Below are 18,397 nucleotides of genomic sequence, written 5' to 3'. Positions count from 1 at the left end.
CCTTGCACCCCCTCCCAAATCCAGGCACCCCAAAAGTGTCCTGGTTCTGTCCCCCCACTAAAAACCCAGCTGGGGCCGGTGCCAAGCGGGCAGCGAGAGGACAGGGACCGGCGGGGCACAGGGGGCCGGAGGAGGGCGCGGGCAGGGCACGGGCAGCCACACGAGACAGGAACCGGCGAGGCCAGGACCGACACACAGCGGACAGACAGACAGACAGACAGGGAGCCGCCGTACTTACAATCATCTGCCATTGAGGGGCGAGCGGAGCAATTGGAGAGAACAACCGTGGAGTGAGTGTTGGCCCCCTCCTCCGTGTCCCCCATCCCGGGTGCCAGCCCCGGCCACCCACTCCCCAGGGCGAGGGTCCGGGAGCGTCCCCCACCAGCCGTGCCACGGTGCCCAGTGTCGATACCCTGCTGTCAGCACCATGGCCCCGTCCCAACCCGCCCCGTCCTTCCCTGCAGCAGCAGGGGGCTCTGCCCGAGGGGACCCAGCTCCGGGGACCTCGCTCGATGCACGGCTCCAACACACAGCCCTGAGCCCCCCGGGTGGGCAGAGCCCTGCTATAGGGACCAGCCTCACACCTCCAAGGGCTGCCCCCCCTTGCAAAACATCACCCAGTGATTTCACCCTCCCGCACGTCCCTGCCACCTCCCCTTGGCACAGGGTGCGCTGCCACCGCGGCGTGGCAGAGCCATGAGTGGCTTAGAGGGACAGGGACCAGGATGGGGACTGAGAGTCGGTGGCACCGACACAGCGCAAGAAGCCCCAGAGCCCTGCAGAGGTGACAGCAGCTGGTGGCTCCAGGTCAGAGCCGGACCCCAGCCCTGTGACAGTGACAAAAGCCACCGAGAACGACAGGCGCAGCTGCGTGGCTGGCTCCGAGCCCTTGGTGTCACCCAAGGAAGGGGGGACTTTCCCTGTTCCTGCCCGAGAGCCTCGGGGTGCCTCGCTGCGTGGGGGAGGTCGGGCGCACAGCACGGTGGCACGGAGCCTTGAAGCCTGCAGGAAACCTCCCCCCACAGAGGGACCATTCCTGGGCTTCTCTGCCCCAGCCCCGTGTCCCCCTGAGCCCACACACCCCCAGCCCCAGGTGAGGCTCCCCCCACACCCCCAATTCTCCGCAGTCCCCTCCTGGTGCAGGGCACGGGACACGGCCCCAGCGTGGAGGGGAGGAGAGGACGGGTCCCCCCTCCTGGTGCCACAATGGCAGGGAGGTGACAGTCTGTCGGCGAGGCCAGCTGAGTGGGCACTGGTTTCACTGGGCACCCACATCAAGGGTGACCTTTCCCTCCTCCATCCTGTCCCCAGCCACGAGCTGGGGACACGTTTGGGGGTGCCACCGAAGCCTGCACCCCTCAAGAAGCCAGCGGGGGGCCCTGGCACCAACATCCTGTGTGGCCACAGCTCCAGGGTCCCTGTCCCTGGTCCCCGTCCCTGTCACTCACCGTCTGGTCGGTGAGCGGGGGCAGGACGATGGTCTTCTCCATCGTGTTCATCACCAGCTTCCAGAGCTCCTTCAGCACCCTCTTCAGCACCGTCTTCTCACAGATCTTGGCAAAGAGCGTCAGGCTGCAGAGAGGGGACGGGGCTGAAGGTCCCGGCACGGCCACCCCAGCGCTGCTGGTCCCCCATGCTCCTGGGGCGGGTTGGGGACATCGGGGGGTTCCTGCGGCCCCCCTCCCCACTCACTTGCTGTCCAGGAGGTCCATGATGGGCTGCAGGACGTTGTCGGCATCCTGCGCGACGCTGCTGCAGGTGCTGGCGGGGACGTTGCCGGTGCCCTTCACCTGGCCCAGGATGTCTCCCATCTGCTTGACGCACTCCTCGATGTGCGGCTGGAAGCTGGGGACAGCAGAGCCCGGGCGGCTCAGTGTCCCCCCCCGGTGACACCACAGGGTGGCCCAGGCCCCCAGCCCGGCCACGACCACGGCACCCAGACCCCAGCTCCTGGCCCACCGCCCGTGTCCCCTCACCTGGTGGCAAAGACTCGGCTCAGCTCGTCCAGGACGTTGTTGAGTTTCACCTGCAGCTCCTTGAGGATGTCGCTGGCTTCGGTGTCCAGCTGGGGGGGGAACAGGTTGGAGAAGGCAGCAGGGTCCCCGGGGGGCTGCCTCTGCACCCCAACCCTGGCCATCCTTGTCTGGTATGGTGGGAGAGCAGGGTGGGACGGGGTGGGGTGGGGTGACCCGTGCAGAAGTGAGGAGCTGGGGCTGCTCCAGCGCTGTGGAGCCAGGGAAAAAGAACGGATCCAGTCCCTCCCCGTGAACAACCCCCCCCCCCAGGGACCCCCGATACGCACCTCCTTCCCCCCCATGGCTTCAAACATCTTCTCAAGCTGGACGCGGAGCTGCTGGATGTTGTTCATCAGGATGCAGGGCTGGAGGGGCAGAATGGGGGAGTCAGCACCAGGACACGTGGCTGCAACAGCCCCCCGTGAGCTCCCCACCCCGGGATGGGGGGCACGGGAGCCCCACAGCGCCAAGCCCTGCAGTATTTTGGGGACCACCATCGGGCACCAAGACCAAGGCCAGGCTGGTCACAGGGACCAGATGACAGCCAGGGCCACCACGCGGGGACAGCGGCGAGCAGCAGGAGATACATCACCACTTTCTCCTTCTCCTTGGAGCAGTACGAGGCGAAATCCTTGGAGATGATCTCGGCGTACTGCAGGAGCACGTTGCTGATGGTCTGCAGCCAGACAAGAGACGGGGACCGGCCCGGCGAGCGACAAACAGAAGGAGGAAGGAGGAAAGAAGAACACCGTGAGTCCCACAGCAACAAAGCACCCCCCCGAGCTGGGATCCACGCCGGGACCCCCGGCCCCGCGGATGCGTTGGGAGCGTGGGCGCAGCCAGACAGAGCGCACCCGGTCTCGGCGGGCAGCTCCGTGCCAGCACAGGCGGGATGGCACCAGCTGCCGGGCCCGCCTGCAGCTCCCTCCCACACTGCAGCGAACAGCGAGCCGGTGGCATTTAATTAATTGAGATTAATTAACTAATCAATGCATTCATTAGATAATGGCCCACGCTAGCGAAGCGGGGAGACACACGGGGTCTGGTGGTGGCACGTCCGCTTGAGCAGCGCGCACTTTGTGCTCTGCGGCCGGATGGGAGGTGGCAGAGAGGGCACCGGGTTGGCAGGGGGGGCTGGGGTCCCGGGGGGTGCTGGGACCCCCCATGAGCTGCCCACCTTGGCAAACCTCCGCATGTAGTGCCCGACAATCTGCGGGTCGGGGCACTCGAGCTTCTTGATGATCTCGAAGCTCTGGTTGAGCTGGGAGAAGACGTCCACCACGGAGCAGGAGAAGAGCGCGTGCTCCGACGTCTGCTGGAACTGGGGGCCGAGAGGGAAGGGTGAGCGGGCGGCGGGGATGAGGGATTTCGGCCCCAGTGGGGACACGCCGGGCATCGCCTGCAGCAGCCTGGGATGCTCCCGCGCCCATCGGCTGCCCTGGCCTTACCCCGTCCTTCTTGTCCCGCTCCAGTGCTCCGTGCAGGAAATCCCGCGACACCTCCTCGTTCTCGTCCAGCCACTGGATAACGAAGGGCTCAAACCAGCTGGGAGAGAGGCACATCCCCGGTGAGACCGGGCAGCATGGAACCGCGAGCCCCCTGCCCGTCCCCCCCCAGGGCTGCACTCACGCGGGGTACTCGGGCACGCGGCTCTTGAAGGAGGGCAGCTCGGTGACGTACTCGTTGTACAGCCACTTCACCTTGAAGTGCAGGTTCATGTAGTCCGCGCTCTTGCACAGGCGGTGCTTGTCGTGCTCTGCACGGGGAAGGCGAGAGCGTGGGGGGGTCGTTTCCAGCCCCAGACTCTGGCGGGGGAATTTGGGCAGCTCCAGGGATGCCAGGGGGATGGGGAGAAGATGGGAGTGCCTCTTGGGAGGGATTTAAGCTAGGCGTGGCGTTGATGAGGGGTGAAATGGGTTTGCCTATTTCTCCAGGGGAATATTTGGGGTGGCTCCTGCCCAGCTCCTCGGCCCAGCGCGGGGCGGCGGGGGGGCACTCACCCTCCATCGCGTACTTCATGTCCTGCGCAAAGAGGTTCCACATCACCTCGGCGCTGATCTTCCCCACGTTCAGCTCCTGGGGGAACCTGGGGCAGGGGGGCAGCGTGGGCACAAGCTGCTCAGAGCGTGAGAAGGAGCCCCCGTGCCCGCAGACCCAGCCCCCAGCCTCCTCCCTGCTGCCTCGGTTTCCCCAGCAGGATGCTGCGCCCCGCGTCCAAAGGACAAACCCAGCTTTGCTGGCACATTGTGAGCATCCCCACGAGCGTCCCTTCCTTGGCGATAAATTATTCGGTGACTCACTGGTTCAGGCAGGGCGTGTAGGAGTTCTTGTCCTCTTCGATAATGGACACGATCAGGGTGATGAGCTTGGACCAGAAATCCAGGTTTTTGATGCTGGGCCCCTGCTCCTCGGGGGGCACCTCGCCCTTCTTGGTCTGGAGCGATGGGGACACAGCAGAGGCTCCGGTCACCCACCTGCCCCACCGGGCTCGCTTTCGTGGCGAGGCTCATGGAAAGCATCACGGGGGGCAGAAGGGAAGGACGAGTGCAGAGGGTTGACAGAGAAGGGCAGGGGATGGACGGAGGGGAACAACGGGGTCCCTGCAGCACCCGGTGGCCCAGGACCACGCACCGGGTCTGTCTGGTACTCGCGGCTGTAGAGCTCGTGGCAGTTGTTGAAGATGTACTCGTAGGTGGAGTTGAGGCAGGCTTTCACGCAGTCCTTCACCACCTGGCTGGCTCGGGGTGGGCTCTGCAGCTCCTGGACCTGCGTGGGGAGGCAGCGGGGCTGTGGGCAGAGCCGGCAGCCGGGGAGCCCGGGCTGCAAAGCCGCAAAATCCCGAGGGGGCAAATAATACCTTCATCCGGAAAAAGGTGATGCTGGTCAGCAAATCCACCGTGGACTTGAGGTCCTGCAGCCGCTCGGGACTGCTGGCAGGGAAGTTATTCTGGGGGAGAAAAAAGAAGAGTTGGTGGCAAACGAAGAGTTGCTGGCAGAACTCTCGCTGAGGGGAGGTGAAAGCAGACCTTATTAAACATTAAAATGATTAAAACTGAGGCTCGGCGGTGCCTTACCCGGTACATGGAGAGGTCGATGCGCAGCGAGTTGTGCAGCTGGTCGAGGAGTTTGACGAACCGCTCTTTCTGCGGAGAAACGCCCCGGGGCCGGGTGAGCAGGGGGTGGAAGCGGGGGCCGCCCCCCTCCCCGCTGCGCCTGCCTCTGCGCCCCAGCCCACTGGTCCCTCTCCTGCCGCCCTGCCTCCCCTCCTGCCTCCATCCCTGCCTTCCTTCCCTCCTGTCACCACCCTGTGCCTGGGCACTGGGGTGCCCACGGAGCAGCCCGTGCTCTCCGGTGACCGGGGCTTGGTGGCAGCACTCAGTGGCTCCAAGGCACGCGTGGCCCCTGCAGAGTGGGGACCCCTCGGTGTAGGACCGAGAGGCGGGAGCATGCATCCCCGCGGCTCTTGCAGTGCCGGAGGGGGACGGGGGGACCCCTGCCCTGCCCGCTCAGATGCCTCCAAGCCTGGGCGCGGGGCAGGAGCACGGAAGGGGCTGCGGCATCGCACCTCCAGGCTGCGTGGCCCCGGGAACGAAGCCTTCGGAGAGCTCAGGAAAAAAGGGCATGGGGAGAGCAGTTGTGCTGGGGCTGCGTTTGCCCAGCTTTGGGTCTGAGCTGCTTCAAGACAAAGCAAGGCCGCTGGAGACAAAGAGTGCTGTTGGACAAAGCAGGAGGTGGGTGCTCTGAGGGCCCCTTGCTTCCCTGCCCAGGCTGCTCGGAGGGGAAACGCCGTGGGCTGACGGTCTTGGGGACGAGAGGCTTTAACTCAGCTCCCAACCACTGAGCACAGGGTGAAGGGACGCGAACCTCACATCGGGTTGCAAATCAGGCATCTGCGATGGAGGCAAAGCAACTGGGAGGCACTTTGCCATGCCCCTACACTGGGGGGGGGGGGGGTTGGACACCCCCACGTCGGCTGTGATGGAGCCGGGGCTGTCCCAGGACCTGGCATCCCCCTGCCTCCGAGTGGGGCCGGGGACGAGTCCCACGTCCACCTGGCCGCAGCTCGGCCGAGCCCGCAGCCTGCGCTGGCGCCCGCAAACCTTCGGAGCGCCGGAGACGGCAACGGCCCCCGGCACCGAGCGGCTGCAGCGCGCTTAAAACCGGACACGCTGGCACTCGGGGATAAAGCGACACGGCCGGGCACTTTAGGACCCAACCTTAGGCTCTCTAAAAAAAGAGAAAGAAACAAGTTTTTAAAACCCTCCACGTCAGAGAAAAGGTTTGTCGTGTGGTCTCCTCCTTCCGCACGGCCCTGCGGCACGGCTCGCTCGGCTCTTGCTACCCCGTCCCTCGCTACCCAGCACTTCGCCCTAACCGGGGCTGGGCTCCGACCCCGCAGCGCCCGCGTGCACCCAGGGGAGACACGGGGGCAGCTGGGGTGAGAGCGCAGCCCCCTCCTCAGCCGCGTCCCCATGGGCGCACCCAGTCCCGGTGCAAACTCAGCCCCGTTCAGCGAGGCACCCATGGGTGCTGGCACAGCTGGGTGAGTTTGTGGCGGTCTGGGCTCGCACCCGAGGCATGCAGGGCTGTGCAAAGCTCCCAGCCAGGTTTGGCACCGGGGGTGCACGGCGTGTTGCCATCCCAGCCGGCCCTGACTTCAAGCCAGCTTTCACCATAATAATTTGGGGAGTGAATTTAGACCTTCTCCTAGGAAGGTGGTGGCTCATTTCCTTCCCCTGAAATAGGAGAGGGATGAATCTGGGGGCAAGCGGGGGCCAATAGCCCGCTGCCCAGCTGCCGTTGGGTGGGGAGCTGCCTTGCACGGCCCTTTTCGCCTCCTTTTCACCCCCCACCCCATCCCCAGAGAAAAGAGAAGAAGAAGGAAGGAGTGTTTACGCACCATCGGACTTACCCCGAAATTGGAAGCGGCAAAGCGGTCGGAGGCCGAGACATTGGTGGAGGCGGTGGTGTGGGCGTAGTAGGCGTTGATGTTGGCGAGCAGGGTGCTCATCACCGCCGGCACCCCCGGGCACATGTACTTGGAGGAGAGGCAGGCAAAATGCCTGGCGGGGAGAGGAGGGAGGTGAGGGCACTGGGTGCCGCGGGGCTCGGGGTGCTCGTGGAGAAGGGGGCAGCGAGCACACAAATACGTGTCCCCGTGGTGAGGGTGGGAGCACAAACAGCAGCGGGGGGGAGGACAAGCCCCAGGCTCGGTGTGACACCAGGGGCAAGGAACTCACGTCATGGCCTGGTAGATGGACTCCACCCCGTAGCGCATGGCAAACTCATCCACGATCTCCTGCGCCGTCTCGTCAAAGTACACCTTCCAGGCGTCATCCCCCTTGGCGTCAGGGATCTTCACCACCCCGTTGTTTTGCAAATCCGTCACGAAGTGGAAAAGGTTCTGGGGGCACACACGCGAGTCCCATCAGGTCCCCGGGGCCGGCGGTGGCACGGCGGGGACCGGCGCGCTGCGGTGCGGAGACGTGGTCTGTGCGTGGCTCACCTCGTGCAGGCACGTGTACTGCACGTGGTAGGGAGCCACCTTCTCCTCGCCCTTGATCTCCACACTGATGTGCAGCCGGATGGCTCCCGACACGGCCGACTTGTCCGTCCGCTTGTCTGGGGGGGCACAGAGAGCAGGGTGAGGAGTGAGCCCCCCCGGAGCAGCTCTGCTCACCCCCGTCCTGCATGGGCCCCATTGTGGAGGGTCCGGAGTACAAAGCAGCCGAGGCATCAGAGAGAGGGATTCAACTGGGTCCTTGGGTACTACAGGGACCTCTCCGTGCCTCAGTTTCCCTGAGTGACCCCAGCAAACACTTGACCCCGATATTAAATGATGTTTTTAACAGCAGACCCCACACCAACAAGCCGAAAGCCCCCTTCACGGCAGGGTGGGTGGCGCAAGGACGGCTGCTTACCGAGGTTGTACCAGACGTCCATCTCCCCGCTCAGCGTCCGCACCTCGATGATCGTCTGGCCCAGGAAGTCGTCGGACTCCCTCTTGAAGCGCTGCTTGACGCGGGACTTGATGTCATCGTCTTCGTCCCAGACGCGGACCTTGATGCGGTCGGAGGAGTTATGGCACTCGCTGTGGGGGAGAGGGGGTGAGTCCCGGGCTGAGCGGGGAAACCCGGGCTCCGGTTCCCCAAACCAGGGCTAGGGACAGCCCCGGCACCCAGCAGCCCCCTCCATCCGCAGCTGGGGCAGGTCCCCGCCGCCCACCACCCAAACGGCCAGGGAGGGGCTGAAAGGGCCGGGGGCCAACTTACAAATGGAAATTCTCCTCCCAGACCGGGTTGAGATTGCCGTAGATAGTTTTAGTCCTTTTTTTTGTCTTTCCAACTTGGACAGTAACGTACGGGTCACTGGAGCCCGTCTTATCCTTTGCTTGCAGGCCCTGGGCACAAACGACTGCAGCACAGCACGGCACGGCACATACGCCCATCCACGCCAGGCACACGTGTGGCATAGTGGAGAGAACAAAAGGCAAAGTCAGTGCTGTGGCCACACCAAGGTCCCCATGATGAGCACCCGATGTCACCCCGCTGTTGCCCCACAGAGCCTCAGGGACCAAAGCCACTCTGCAGGACAGGGAGGGCTGGCGCACGAAGCGTGCTTGTGCATGGGGACAGCCACATCTGCAGGGACAAGGTGTTCGGACAGGCAGCGTGGCTCATGGAGCACGTCTACACTCTCGCCCCAAATGCTCTGGCTCTTAGAGGGACCAGCCGGGGGGGGCAGGAGCTGTGCCCGCAGGGACACCCCGTGCAGGGACGCAGGGTCCCCGCAGCGTGGGACGCCAGGCGCGGCCGGTGCCCACCCGTGATGCTGATCTTGGCCGACCACTTGGAGGTGCCGTCCAGGACGCTCTGCTTCACCGCCTTCATCTGCTGCGTGTGCGTGGTCTTGGTGACCCCAAACACCTCCTGGATCAGCTCGAAGATCTCCGGCTTGTTGCGCTCCCTGATCTTCATGCGGTCTTTGAGCACCATGATGATGTTCTGGGTCCGGTCCTCTGCTCCATGCTTGGAGCTCTTCTCCGCTGCCCCTGGAAGAGGACAGCGATGGGTGGGATGGGGGGGGGGACACGGATAGTGCCTGGGAAAGAGCTGAGACCTCCCCAAGCTCACCACAATGAATAAATCCAAACCTGGAGGGGTTTACACCCTGCCCAGAGCAGCTCTGCGCTGCTCACCACCTCCCCAAGCACGCAGCAGGAGACCAGCTCACAAATCACTGCCAGCTCGCTCCGTGCCACCCCAAGGCGAGAAGGGACGAGGCCACGGGCAATGGCTCCTTACTCTGCAGGCAGTCGGCGTTGAGCAGGTCCTGGCACTTCTCGTGGCACTTCACGCCGCACTCGGCGCAGCGCATGCCCTGCCGGGCGATGCCCCAGAGCAGCCCCTCACACTCGTAGCAGTAGGTGGGGGTGGTGGCCGTCCACACCTCGAAGTTGTGGGGCGTCGTGCAGGAGATGGGGTACACTAAGGCTTGCAGGGTCTTCTTGTAAACATGGTTTTTCTGAGCAAGGAAGGGAGAGAGAGGGGGGAGAAGCTCACGCAGAGCCCCCAACCATGGGTGCTGGGCCACCCGCAGCGTCACCGCTGGATGGGGACGAGCTCAGCAGCATGTAGAGCAGGCACAGGGCAAATGCCACTGTCCCCAAACGTGGCTGCGAGCATGGTGGCGGCATTGTCACCACCAGAGGAGGATGGCAGCACGGACCCCCCATCCCCATCACTGTCACCGCCCCGCGCCCCATCCCGCCCGGCACCTACCAGCTCCTCGTTGTTTAAGGTGCTTGAGGCCAGCGCGGACGTGATTCCCGCTTTCCTGGACTGGACCAAGGACTGTGGGAAGGAAACAGAGACCCCAGATCCAGCACGGCCCCTCGCCGTGGGTCCGAGACGCCCGGGACTGGGGTTGGGGCACTCACCATTGCCTGTGGGCAGCCAGGGCCAGCAAGGAGGGAATTAAAGGCCGTTATTAGGAGCCATTTCACAGCAGAATGAGTGTCCCCGCTTTGTCCCCTGCCAAATCCCACCAGGACAAGGCAGCAGCCCCCATCTCCTCCCTCCCGCAGTGCCCACCCCACTGCCACCCGCAACCCAGCACCCTGAAAACCCGACACCGACACAGCACAGCAGAAGCATCAGCAGGTGCCCTGAGCGGGCTGGGGACAAGGGCAGCGAGGGGGAGCAGCGGGGTGGGACAGGGCAGGGGGCTGGGGACAGGATGGAGGCACCCTGGAGGTGGAGGAAGGAGGCGAAGGGCACCTAATTCTGGGCACAACGGGCGTCTGGTTTCCAAAATCGCTGTCTTTTGTCACCAGAGGTGACAGCAGGGGGACCCTGCGCATTGCAGGGGCTGGATGGGACCGCGGTGCCCAGCGAGGGGGTGGCACAGCCCATCACAGTGCTGGGGAGGAGAGCACGGGGTCCAAAAACCAGCACTCCTGCAGCACCCGGGTCCGTCTGCTTGGCACCGTCACCACCTGAGCCCCGGGGACTGCAGGTGGGTGGGACAGGAGGGGACTGGGGACACGTCCGTGCTCTTGTGGCACCAGCAAAACTCGGGAAACCAGACGCCTCGGGCTGATGCTTGGTGTCGGGGCCCTGCAGCTCCGTTAAAGAGAAGCACCCTTGGGTGGGGAGAGCCCGGCCACGCCGTCCTCGCAGCCCCCACCCATGGTCCTGGGCCTGAAGACCCCAAATCAGCCCGGGACCCCCCCCGCCACCACCACCACCATCAGGAGCAGAGGCTGCTCGGCGGGGCCGGCCGGCAGCACCCAAGGGTGCTCTCCCTTTAACCCCTCGGCCCGCGCTCACCAGATCGCTGACTAGAGGGAGAGATTTGCGTCCGGGCTTAATGTCGGGCATGCTGTTAATGCAGCGCAGAAACCTTACCGCCGCCCCCCTGCAGCCGGGGGCGGCCAAGCCAGGCCGGAGGAGAGAGAACAGAGAACACAAGGCATGTTAGAGGCGGCCGGGGAGCGGGGCGCGGGCGGCGCGGTCCAGCGGGAGCGAAGCCGGCGGCTGTGGGGTGCAAGGCGTTACGGGAGGAACCTCACCAAATCGCTAACTAAGGGGATGGGTTTTCGCTTGCGTATGTCCGGCATGCTGTCTATAATGATCAGCCCGCCGCCAGGCCTGCAAGAGAGAGGAAAGTCAGCGGGGAAGGGGAAACTGAGGCAGGAGGGGAACCCCCCCACACGCTCCTGGGGAGCGGCGCAGCCCCTCCAGGGCCGGGCTGGAAGGCGTGGGGAAGGGGGTGCTGCTGGAAAGCTGCAGCTTGCCCCACGTCGAGCCGGTGTGCTGCAGTGGTGCAGAGGGAAATGGAGTGACAAACAGCCTTTGGGGGCTTTTCGGTGCAGAGCAGGGCTGCCTGCGAGGGAGAGGTGGGGGCTCGGGGTGCCCCGTGGCATCGTTCAGGTCCCGGGCAGCAGGAGGGATGCGGGAGCTGCCGCCCAGCTCTGTCTCCCCTGTCCCACTCACCTCCTTGCTGTCCCCTTGGCGGTGCCTCTTTGGGGACACAGCGGCGGCCGGGGACATCTCCAAAAGCACCAAACGACCATCTTCCAGCTCAAAAACCCGGCCCCCAGCTCATGGGGCCAACCGCCCCGTGGCTCTCCCCAGCCCCACAAAGCGCTCATCCCACCCTGCAGGCGGCAGGAGGGGCCAGCCCCGCGCTCCCCGTGTACTCACCCGCCTTTGAACCACAGCGATTTAGCTTCTCCATCACCTTCCCCGCGGGCCTGCAAAACACAGGGGGGGGCTCTGAGCACCCGGCACCTGGTCCTAAAAGGATGGGGCTCTACAATATCGTGGAGAGGCTGAGCAGGGTGAGAGGGGGCCAAACGGCCCCGAAAGCTCGGTGGAGGAGCTGGGTGGGGATGGCTGCACCGTGCAGAACCGCAGCTTCGGGGCAGTGGGAGCAGCACTCGGAGGCACAGCAGAGCTGGAGCCGGGGGAGATGGCAGGGAAGGGGGTGTGTGCAGGGACCCCCGGGGAATTTTTCTGGGGGGGAGAAAAAAAAGGAGGGAAGAGCCAATTCTTCCTCCCTCCCGGGGCAATCCCTGCACACACGCACGCACACGGGGAAGGCACGCACGGAGCGGGGCCGGTTCCTTTCGGACATGCTTACCTGCAGGCGGGCTACAGCCCTCCCCTGCGGGCAGGGGAGACGCGGGCGCAAGGGCCATGGTGGTGGAGAACTGAAAAGAGAAGCGGCAGGGAGGGGGACCGAAGCCCCGTGGGGTGAATCCAGAGCCAAAACAAAAAGAAAAGATGGAGGATGGAGTCTAAAAACAGAACAAAAAAGTGTCAGCGCAACGCAGGGGACGGGGCGGAGGGGCTGGCACCAGCATGCAGCACACACGGGGAAGGTCCTCAGCGCTCCCTGCCCCTCACGGGGCCACCGACGGGCTGGGGACAGCCAGGTCCCCGCTGCCCTCGAGGTGTGGGCACCACGGGGCGGGCAGCGGAGGTGCCAGGCGGGGCTCGCCGTGCCGTGCCATGGGGACGCTCACCTCCTGCAGCTGCAGGCAGACCTTGTTGAAGGCTCTCAGCCAGTTGGCCTTGGCTCGCGCTTTGGGGTCCTGCACCTCCGCCTCCGCTGGCTCCCTGCAAGGACACACAGCCCGCTCACCGCCAGCACGGCACCGGGACACAGGCATGGACGAGGTTTAGGGATGCCCATGGGTCCTGAGCAAACGTGGCCATGGGAAATGTAACTTTCTTCCAGGGAGGACTGCAGCGGTGGCAGGTCCCAAGCAAAGGGCTCAAGGCAGAGCGAGGAGAAGCCGGAGTCCCCTCACCCTTAGGGGACCCTGCCCCAAGCACCCACCACACTGGGGCTAGGAGCAGGTGGATGCGCCCAGGGATGAATTTACAGCCTGGACGTGCTGATGGGGGTTGTTTTCCTCCTCTCTTTGTAAAATCCAGACAAGGAGGAAGAGAAATGCTCCGAACCTCCCAGGCTCCTGGAGAGCCCAGTGTGAGGTGGCAGTGGGGATGGTGCCTGGATGAGGCCATGGGGAGCTGGGGACACCCCGCGGGACCTCACCCATGCTTATCGGTGGTCCCCAGTGCGGGACCCCGCAGTGGCTGCCCACAGAACAGGCACTGCAGGCAGACCTGAACTGACGGCACCTCCCAGGGCTCTAGCCAGCCCTTGTGCCTCAAAACGACTTTTTTCATGCAAAAAAATCACTGTGCCTTCCTTTAAATCAGAGGTTCCCCAGGTCCAGTCTAGAATTTAAACCAAATAAAAGACCAGAAAGCTTCCCCTCTGCGCGGAGCTGTTGTGCTCACCAAACCACGGCAAAACGGGCGCGTTCAGAAACGGAAGGCAGCGACCGGCGTCTGAATGACCCACGCGCCGTGCCAGGGACTCGGCCACCCCCACCTCCTCTGTGCAGCACGGGAGACCGCGGCCGAGCTTTCACCAGACTCCCTCCTCTGACCGTGATGGTGCCCAGCTGCTGGCTGGGGCTCTCCCCAGGCAGGGGACGCAGGGGTGACAGCAGAGCCACCACGGCCGGTCAGGAGGGTCCAGAGCATCCCCAGTGTCCCCAGCATGGTGCCACCCTGGTGCCACCCCGGGACAAAATCGCCCTCCTACCTCTCGACTGGTTTGGGGGGCTCAGGCTCAGGCTCTGCCTCTGGCAGGGGGGCTTCGTCCACTCCCCGCTGGGCCTCCGGGGTCTCTTGTGGGATGGAGGTGTCCTTGTCCTCCTTCCTCTCCTCCTTCCTCTCCTGCTGCTGCAGCTTCGCCTGCGGGACCAGCTGGGGCTGCTGGGGCTGCGGGACCTGCTGCTGCTGCTGCTGCGCTTTCTGCGTCGGGGGGAAGGCGTCATGCTCAGAGGCTTCATAGGTGCCCGGCTCCCGCAGCTCTTCCTCCTCTTCCTCCTCCTCCTTGGGGTAGCCTTCCTCATTCTCACTGTAGTCCTCGTTGAACTCCTCCTCCTCCTCCTCCTCCAGGTAGAGGTCATCATCCTCGTCCTCCTCCCAGCGCGGCGAGTCCTTGCGGTAGCTGACGGAGCTGTGGCAGGAGTGGTAGGAGTCGCCGTCCCGCTCGTCCAGCTCCGAGTCCCGCAGGCTCTCGTTCTCGAAGTCCTCGCTCAGCTGGGAGCTGCCCTGGCTCAGCTCGGCCGACGAGGCGTAGCGGCTGCTCCCCGTGGGGCTGCGGGGCGAGGGGGACAAGGACGGGGTTCCCGTGGGTCCGTGCCACGGCACCGCCCGCCCCGTGCCCCCATGCCCCCCAAGGACCCCACGGCAGCAGGGCTGGATGGGGTTGGCGTGGCGGGGGCTCCCCCGGAATGTGCCCCCGGGGGGGCAACGGGCTCCTCGTCCTGGCGGTCGAAGGCACGAACCCAAGGCTGGCACTAGACCCCCAGGCTGGGGTGCTGGGGGGGGCAGACCTTCGTGGTTGCCCCCTTGGCTCACCCCTGCCAAGGGTGGGGGCACAGCGTGACAGGGTGGCACCCACAGCCGGCTCTGGCCTCCTGCCCCCCATCCTGCAAAATCTGCCCCCCCAACCCCATCCCCGCTCTCGGACACCCCCTCCCCACAGACACCGCCTGGGGTCCCCGCTCTGCTCTTTTTGTGGGGCCAGGCCCTTTCCACCGCCCCTTTCCCGCTGCGCCCCCCTCTCGCTGCTGCCTGCACCCATGGGTGCAGCAGGGCAGGGGGACTCCTCGCACCCCAGGTGCTGCTGGGGACGGGGTGGCCGCGGGGCTGCGGGGACTCACAGAAGCACACATGCAGACAGGACAGGGACAGGGACATGCCTAGGAAGAGGCCGACACCACGTCTCCAGCCGGGGCTCGGGGTGGGCGAGGGGGGACACGGGAAGGGGTCGGGCAGCGCCCTGGGGGAGGCAGGGAGCCAGCGGGACGATGGGGACACGCTGCGGGGAGCGGGGTGCTGGGGACACCCAGGGGCGCTGGGGACACCCAGGGGCACAGGCGTCATCCAGCAACAGGGGGGTTCCTCGGGAAAGGGGGCTTGGGGCACAGGGGTGCAGGAGACACGGCTCGTGCCTGGAAACCCGGCCTGATCCTGGCCCGTGCGGGGCCCCTGGGCAAGTCTCGGGGTCCCAAATCACTGCGGGGGGCTTTTGCCTGGTGAGCTCTAGCAGCGTGGTTGGGGACGCAGGCGGCCTTCGTGTCCCCGCAGCACCGGCTCCCGCGCCGCGATGGGGAGCTGATCGCTGCGCCCCGACACGGGCACATCCCCACCGCCGGCTCCGGCACAGCAGCAAGAGGGGCGAAAATACCCCCCCTCCCCCCCCCTCGGAGCATCCCAAGGCTGCTCCCTTGCTGGGGGGACCCACGGCGGGGGCGAAGCCGCCCTTGCCGGGACTGGTGTTGGCCTCACCGCGGCTGCAAGGAGCGACCACAGCACTCTGCGACGGCACACGGCACGCGACGAGGACGCGACCCACCTATCCGATAGGTCTAGGGACCGCCTGCTCTCAAGGGAAGGCTGGCGGCTGGTCCGCCTGCTCGACGCGGAAGCGGACTCAGCGTCGTTTGCGGCAGAGTCTACGCTACCGTAGCGTCTGCCGGGGAGGAGAGGAAGACGATGGTCAGCGAGGTCCCGGCGCCGCGCCGCCGCCACCCGCCGTGCCCCAGCATCCCCCGCCGCTGCGGGGACGTCGGCTGGGGGGGCTCCGTCCTGGGGACGGGGCTGGCACCTTGTGCTGGCGGGGGGCTGTGACCGTGTGGCTCGTCCCCACCTGCCCTATGGCCACGTCTGCGTCCCCAGCTCGCTCGGGGCTTGGGGACGCCGCTGGGGATAGAGGTGCGGGTTGACCCAAGAGAGCTCGAGAACTCCTCCATGGCCTCCAGCGAGGAGAGGCTCGGGGCCGGCACCGTCCCCCTCCTCTTCCTCGCCTCTCCATCGTCCCTCCGTCACCCTTAACGTCCCCAGTGCCACCCCGCTGGCCTCGGCCACCCGCGGGAGGGTGGGAAGAGCAGGCGGCGGGTGGGTGCCGGCTGCCGGGGCGCTACCTGATGGGCCGCTGGTCCGAGTAGTCCAGCTCATAGCTCTGCATGGAGTCGGTGTAGGAGTCGCGGGAGCTCTGCTGCTGGTGCCGCATCGGGTACTGGTGGACTGAGGCGTTGGGCTGCGAGGTGGTGTAGTAGGGCGGGGGGATGCTGTTGCTGGTCTCGCTGCGGTAATCGCTGTCGCGGTCGTCCACCGTGCTGTCGGGGTCATCGTCTGCAAGGGGATGCCGTGAGCGGGAGGGGGACACCCCGAAACCGCGCGTCCCCACCACTGCGGGAGGGTGCAGGGAGCAGGGTGCGGGAAGGGGCTGGGGGCTGCGTGGGACCCCTCACAGAGGGGATCTGGGGGCGAGGGGCGGGTGTATGTCCCGTTCCAGGGACACTGGGTGGGGAATAGGACATACGGAAGGGGGGAGAGGAGGACGGGGTGCGAGGACCCCCCTGTGCCCTCAGAACGCTCAGCCACGGAGGCAAAGCCTGAGCTGCTCGTTGGCCCCAGGGCAGCCTGAGGAGACAGACCCTCGTGTCCCCACCAGCCCCTGGGGACAACCCTGCCAGGGACAGGGCCCTCGATGTCCCCGTCCGCGCCCAGCACAGAGCCACACTGCGCAGCCACCAGCAGGACCCCAGCCCAGGCCGTGGCAGGGTGAAGGGGACGCGTTGGGGACCGTGGGGCTGGAAGGCGAGGAGGGGACGGGATACTCACTCTGCTGCTCTCCCCAGCCAAAATAATTCCAGTTGCCTACAAAGAAAAGGGGCAGAGGAGATAAGGATGGTGGTGGCTCTGCGGTGGCACCAAGCTGGGCTGGGGACAATGCCCGGGACTGGGCACGGTGGCACTGAGCTGTGCTGGGGACAGTGCCAGGGCTGGGCATGGCCCTGGAGTGGCTGCAAATGGGGAAACTGAGGCAGGGGTTGGGACAAAGCAGGCTGTTTCCTGCTGCCCCCCGGGCCCCCCCGCTGGTGCCCCCACTCAGCAGCCCCCCGCCAGCCCCCAGCCTCCCCTTGCCACCCCCATGGCCCCCCTGCCCCTGTCCCCCATGGCTCAGCCCCACGGGGGGGGGGTCCCACGCAAGGGTGACAAAACACCAGCAGAGAGGGGAGGGACGGCAAATGGGGACGGGGACAGGCTGCGGGGTGAGGTTGAGCCCCCTTGGGTTGGGGTCCAGCCACCCTGAGCCCACTGCACAGGGCGGGGGTCGGGGGGACGGGGTAAAGGGGGGGGGGCACCCCGCAGGGACCAGCACTTACAGCACTGGGAGCCGTGGACGGGCAGAGGCTTTTCCTGCTCCTCCTGGAAGGCGTACTGGGGGGGGACAGCGGGCGGTGAGGGCTGCCCGTGGCCCCCCCAGCCCTGCCCAGCCCAGCCCCCCCCTACTCACATCGTCCTGGTCCCGCATGGCGTTGAGCTGCTCCAGCTTCTTGGCCCAATACCTCGCCTCCTCCTCGGGGATATCTGGAAGGGGAAACACCCCGCTGCCTGCTCAGATCCCCCCAAAAAGCAGGCGTGGGGCTGCGGGATTGGACCCCCAGCGCGTGAGGAGCCCCCCCTGCTCCCCCCCACACACCCAGGGGTGGCACCCACCCAGCGGCAGCTCGAAGCGGGTGTCCAGGAGGATGCGGTGGAACGTGGGGTCCTTGGTGCCCGAGATCTCGTTGTCGGTCATGATGACCTGCGAGTCCAGCGTCAGCCACTCCCCGGGACCCTCCTGTGGGGAGGGGGGGGGAAATGGGGGCTCAGGGGGGACACCGGGGACACCCCCGGCCCCTCGGTGACCCAGGCGCCCAGCCCTGGTGCGGTGACACCCCGAGGGGCAGGGGGTGACCGCGGCCAGCACCCAAGGGAGCTCCTGGTGTCCCCAGATCACGGGGTCCCCCTCCAAGCAGGGACGGGGAAGCCACCCGGGAGGGGTGAGGGGGGTGGCTCCGTGTCCCTTGGGGTGCCGGGGGGGGCCCTGCCCGGCTCCCTACCTCGTTGGACTGCCGGATGGTCCGGAGGGGGATCCACACCGTCCCCACCATGGTGTCCCAGATGAGCCCCTTGTTCCACACCTCCACCGTCAGGCCCAGGTCCAGCCGGTTGATTTCACTGGGGGGGGGGGGGGGGAGGAAGCGGGGGCCCCCCCCCCCCCGCCGCCCCCCCGGGCGGCCCCCCCCCCCCCCCGGACACTCACAACATGAAGTCCTGCTCCCAGGCGGGCAGGTTGCCCCGCACCGCGATGGTCGTGCTCTTGACATTTTGCACCTTCAGCGTCACGTAGGTGTTGAACTTCTCTGCGGGACCAAGCAGAGGGTGAAGGGACCCCTCGTGTGTGTGTCCCCCCCCCGCCCTGCCCCAGACACCCCCCCGCTGCCAGGGTGGCTTTTC

At 66.0% G+C, this 18,397-nt stretch overlaps 1 protein-coding gene across 1 annotated transcript; it reads right to left on the bottom strand.

Annotated features, from left to right (window-relative positions):
• Positions 1–1,343: 1,343 nt before the first annotated feature.
• On the bottom strand, positions 1,344–18,315 carry LOC118179120 (protein unc-13 homolog A-like). The gene is made up of 34 exons (XM_035348209.1): positions 18,204–18,315; positions 18,001–18,118; positions 17,615–17,738; positions 17,412–17,485; positions 17,281–17,335; positions 16,736–16,771; positions 16,033–16,243; positions 15,465–15,581; positions 13,641–14,201; positions 12,547–12,640; positions 11,723–11,772; positions 11,089–11,167; positions 9,955–9,960; positions 9,797–9,868; positions 9,320–9,539; positions 8,839–9,066; positions 8,288–8,429; positions 7,937–8,106; positions 7,522–7,637; positions 7,256–7,419; positions 6,928–7,078; positions 5,090–5,158; positions 4,873–4,962; positions 4,647–4,781; positions 4,316–4,449; positions 4,016–4,101; positions 3,645–3,771; positions 3,464–3,560; positions 3,193–3,336; positions 2,608–2,691; positions 2,303–2,380; positions 1,977–2,065; positions 1,693–1,845; positions 1,344–1,572 (listed from the first exon to the last, which is right to left on the bottom strand). Exons 1-34 carry the CDS (start codon positions 18,206–18,208, stop codon positions 1,359–1,361), a joined length of 4,293 nt encoding a protein of 1,430 aa, XP_035204100.1. The 5' UTR covers positions 18,209–18,315; the 3' UTR covers positions 1,344–1,358.
• Between the last annotated feature and the right edge of the window lie 82 nt (positions 18,316–18,397).

The sequence above is a fragment of the Oxyura jamaicensis genome, chromosome 28, assembly GCF_011077185.1.
Source record: "Oxyura jamaicensis isolate SHBP4307 breed ruddy duck chromosome 28, BPBGC_Ojam_1.0, whole genome shotgun sequence".
NCBI lineage: Eukaryota > Metazoa > Chordata > Aves > Anseriformes > Anatidae > Oxyura > Oxyura jamaicensis.
Note: the sequence above shows the minus strand (reverse complement) of the source record. Positions and strands in the feature narration are given on the sequence as shown.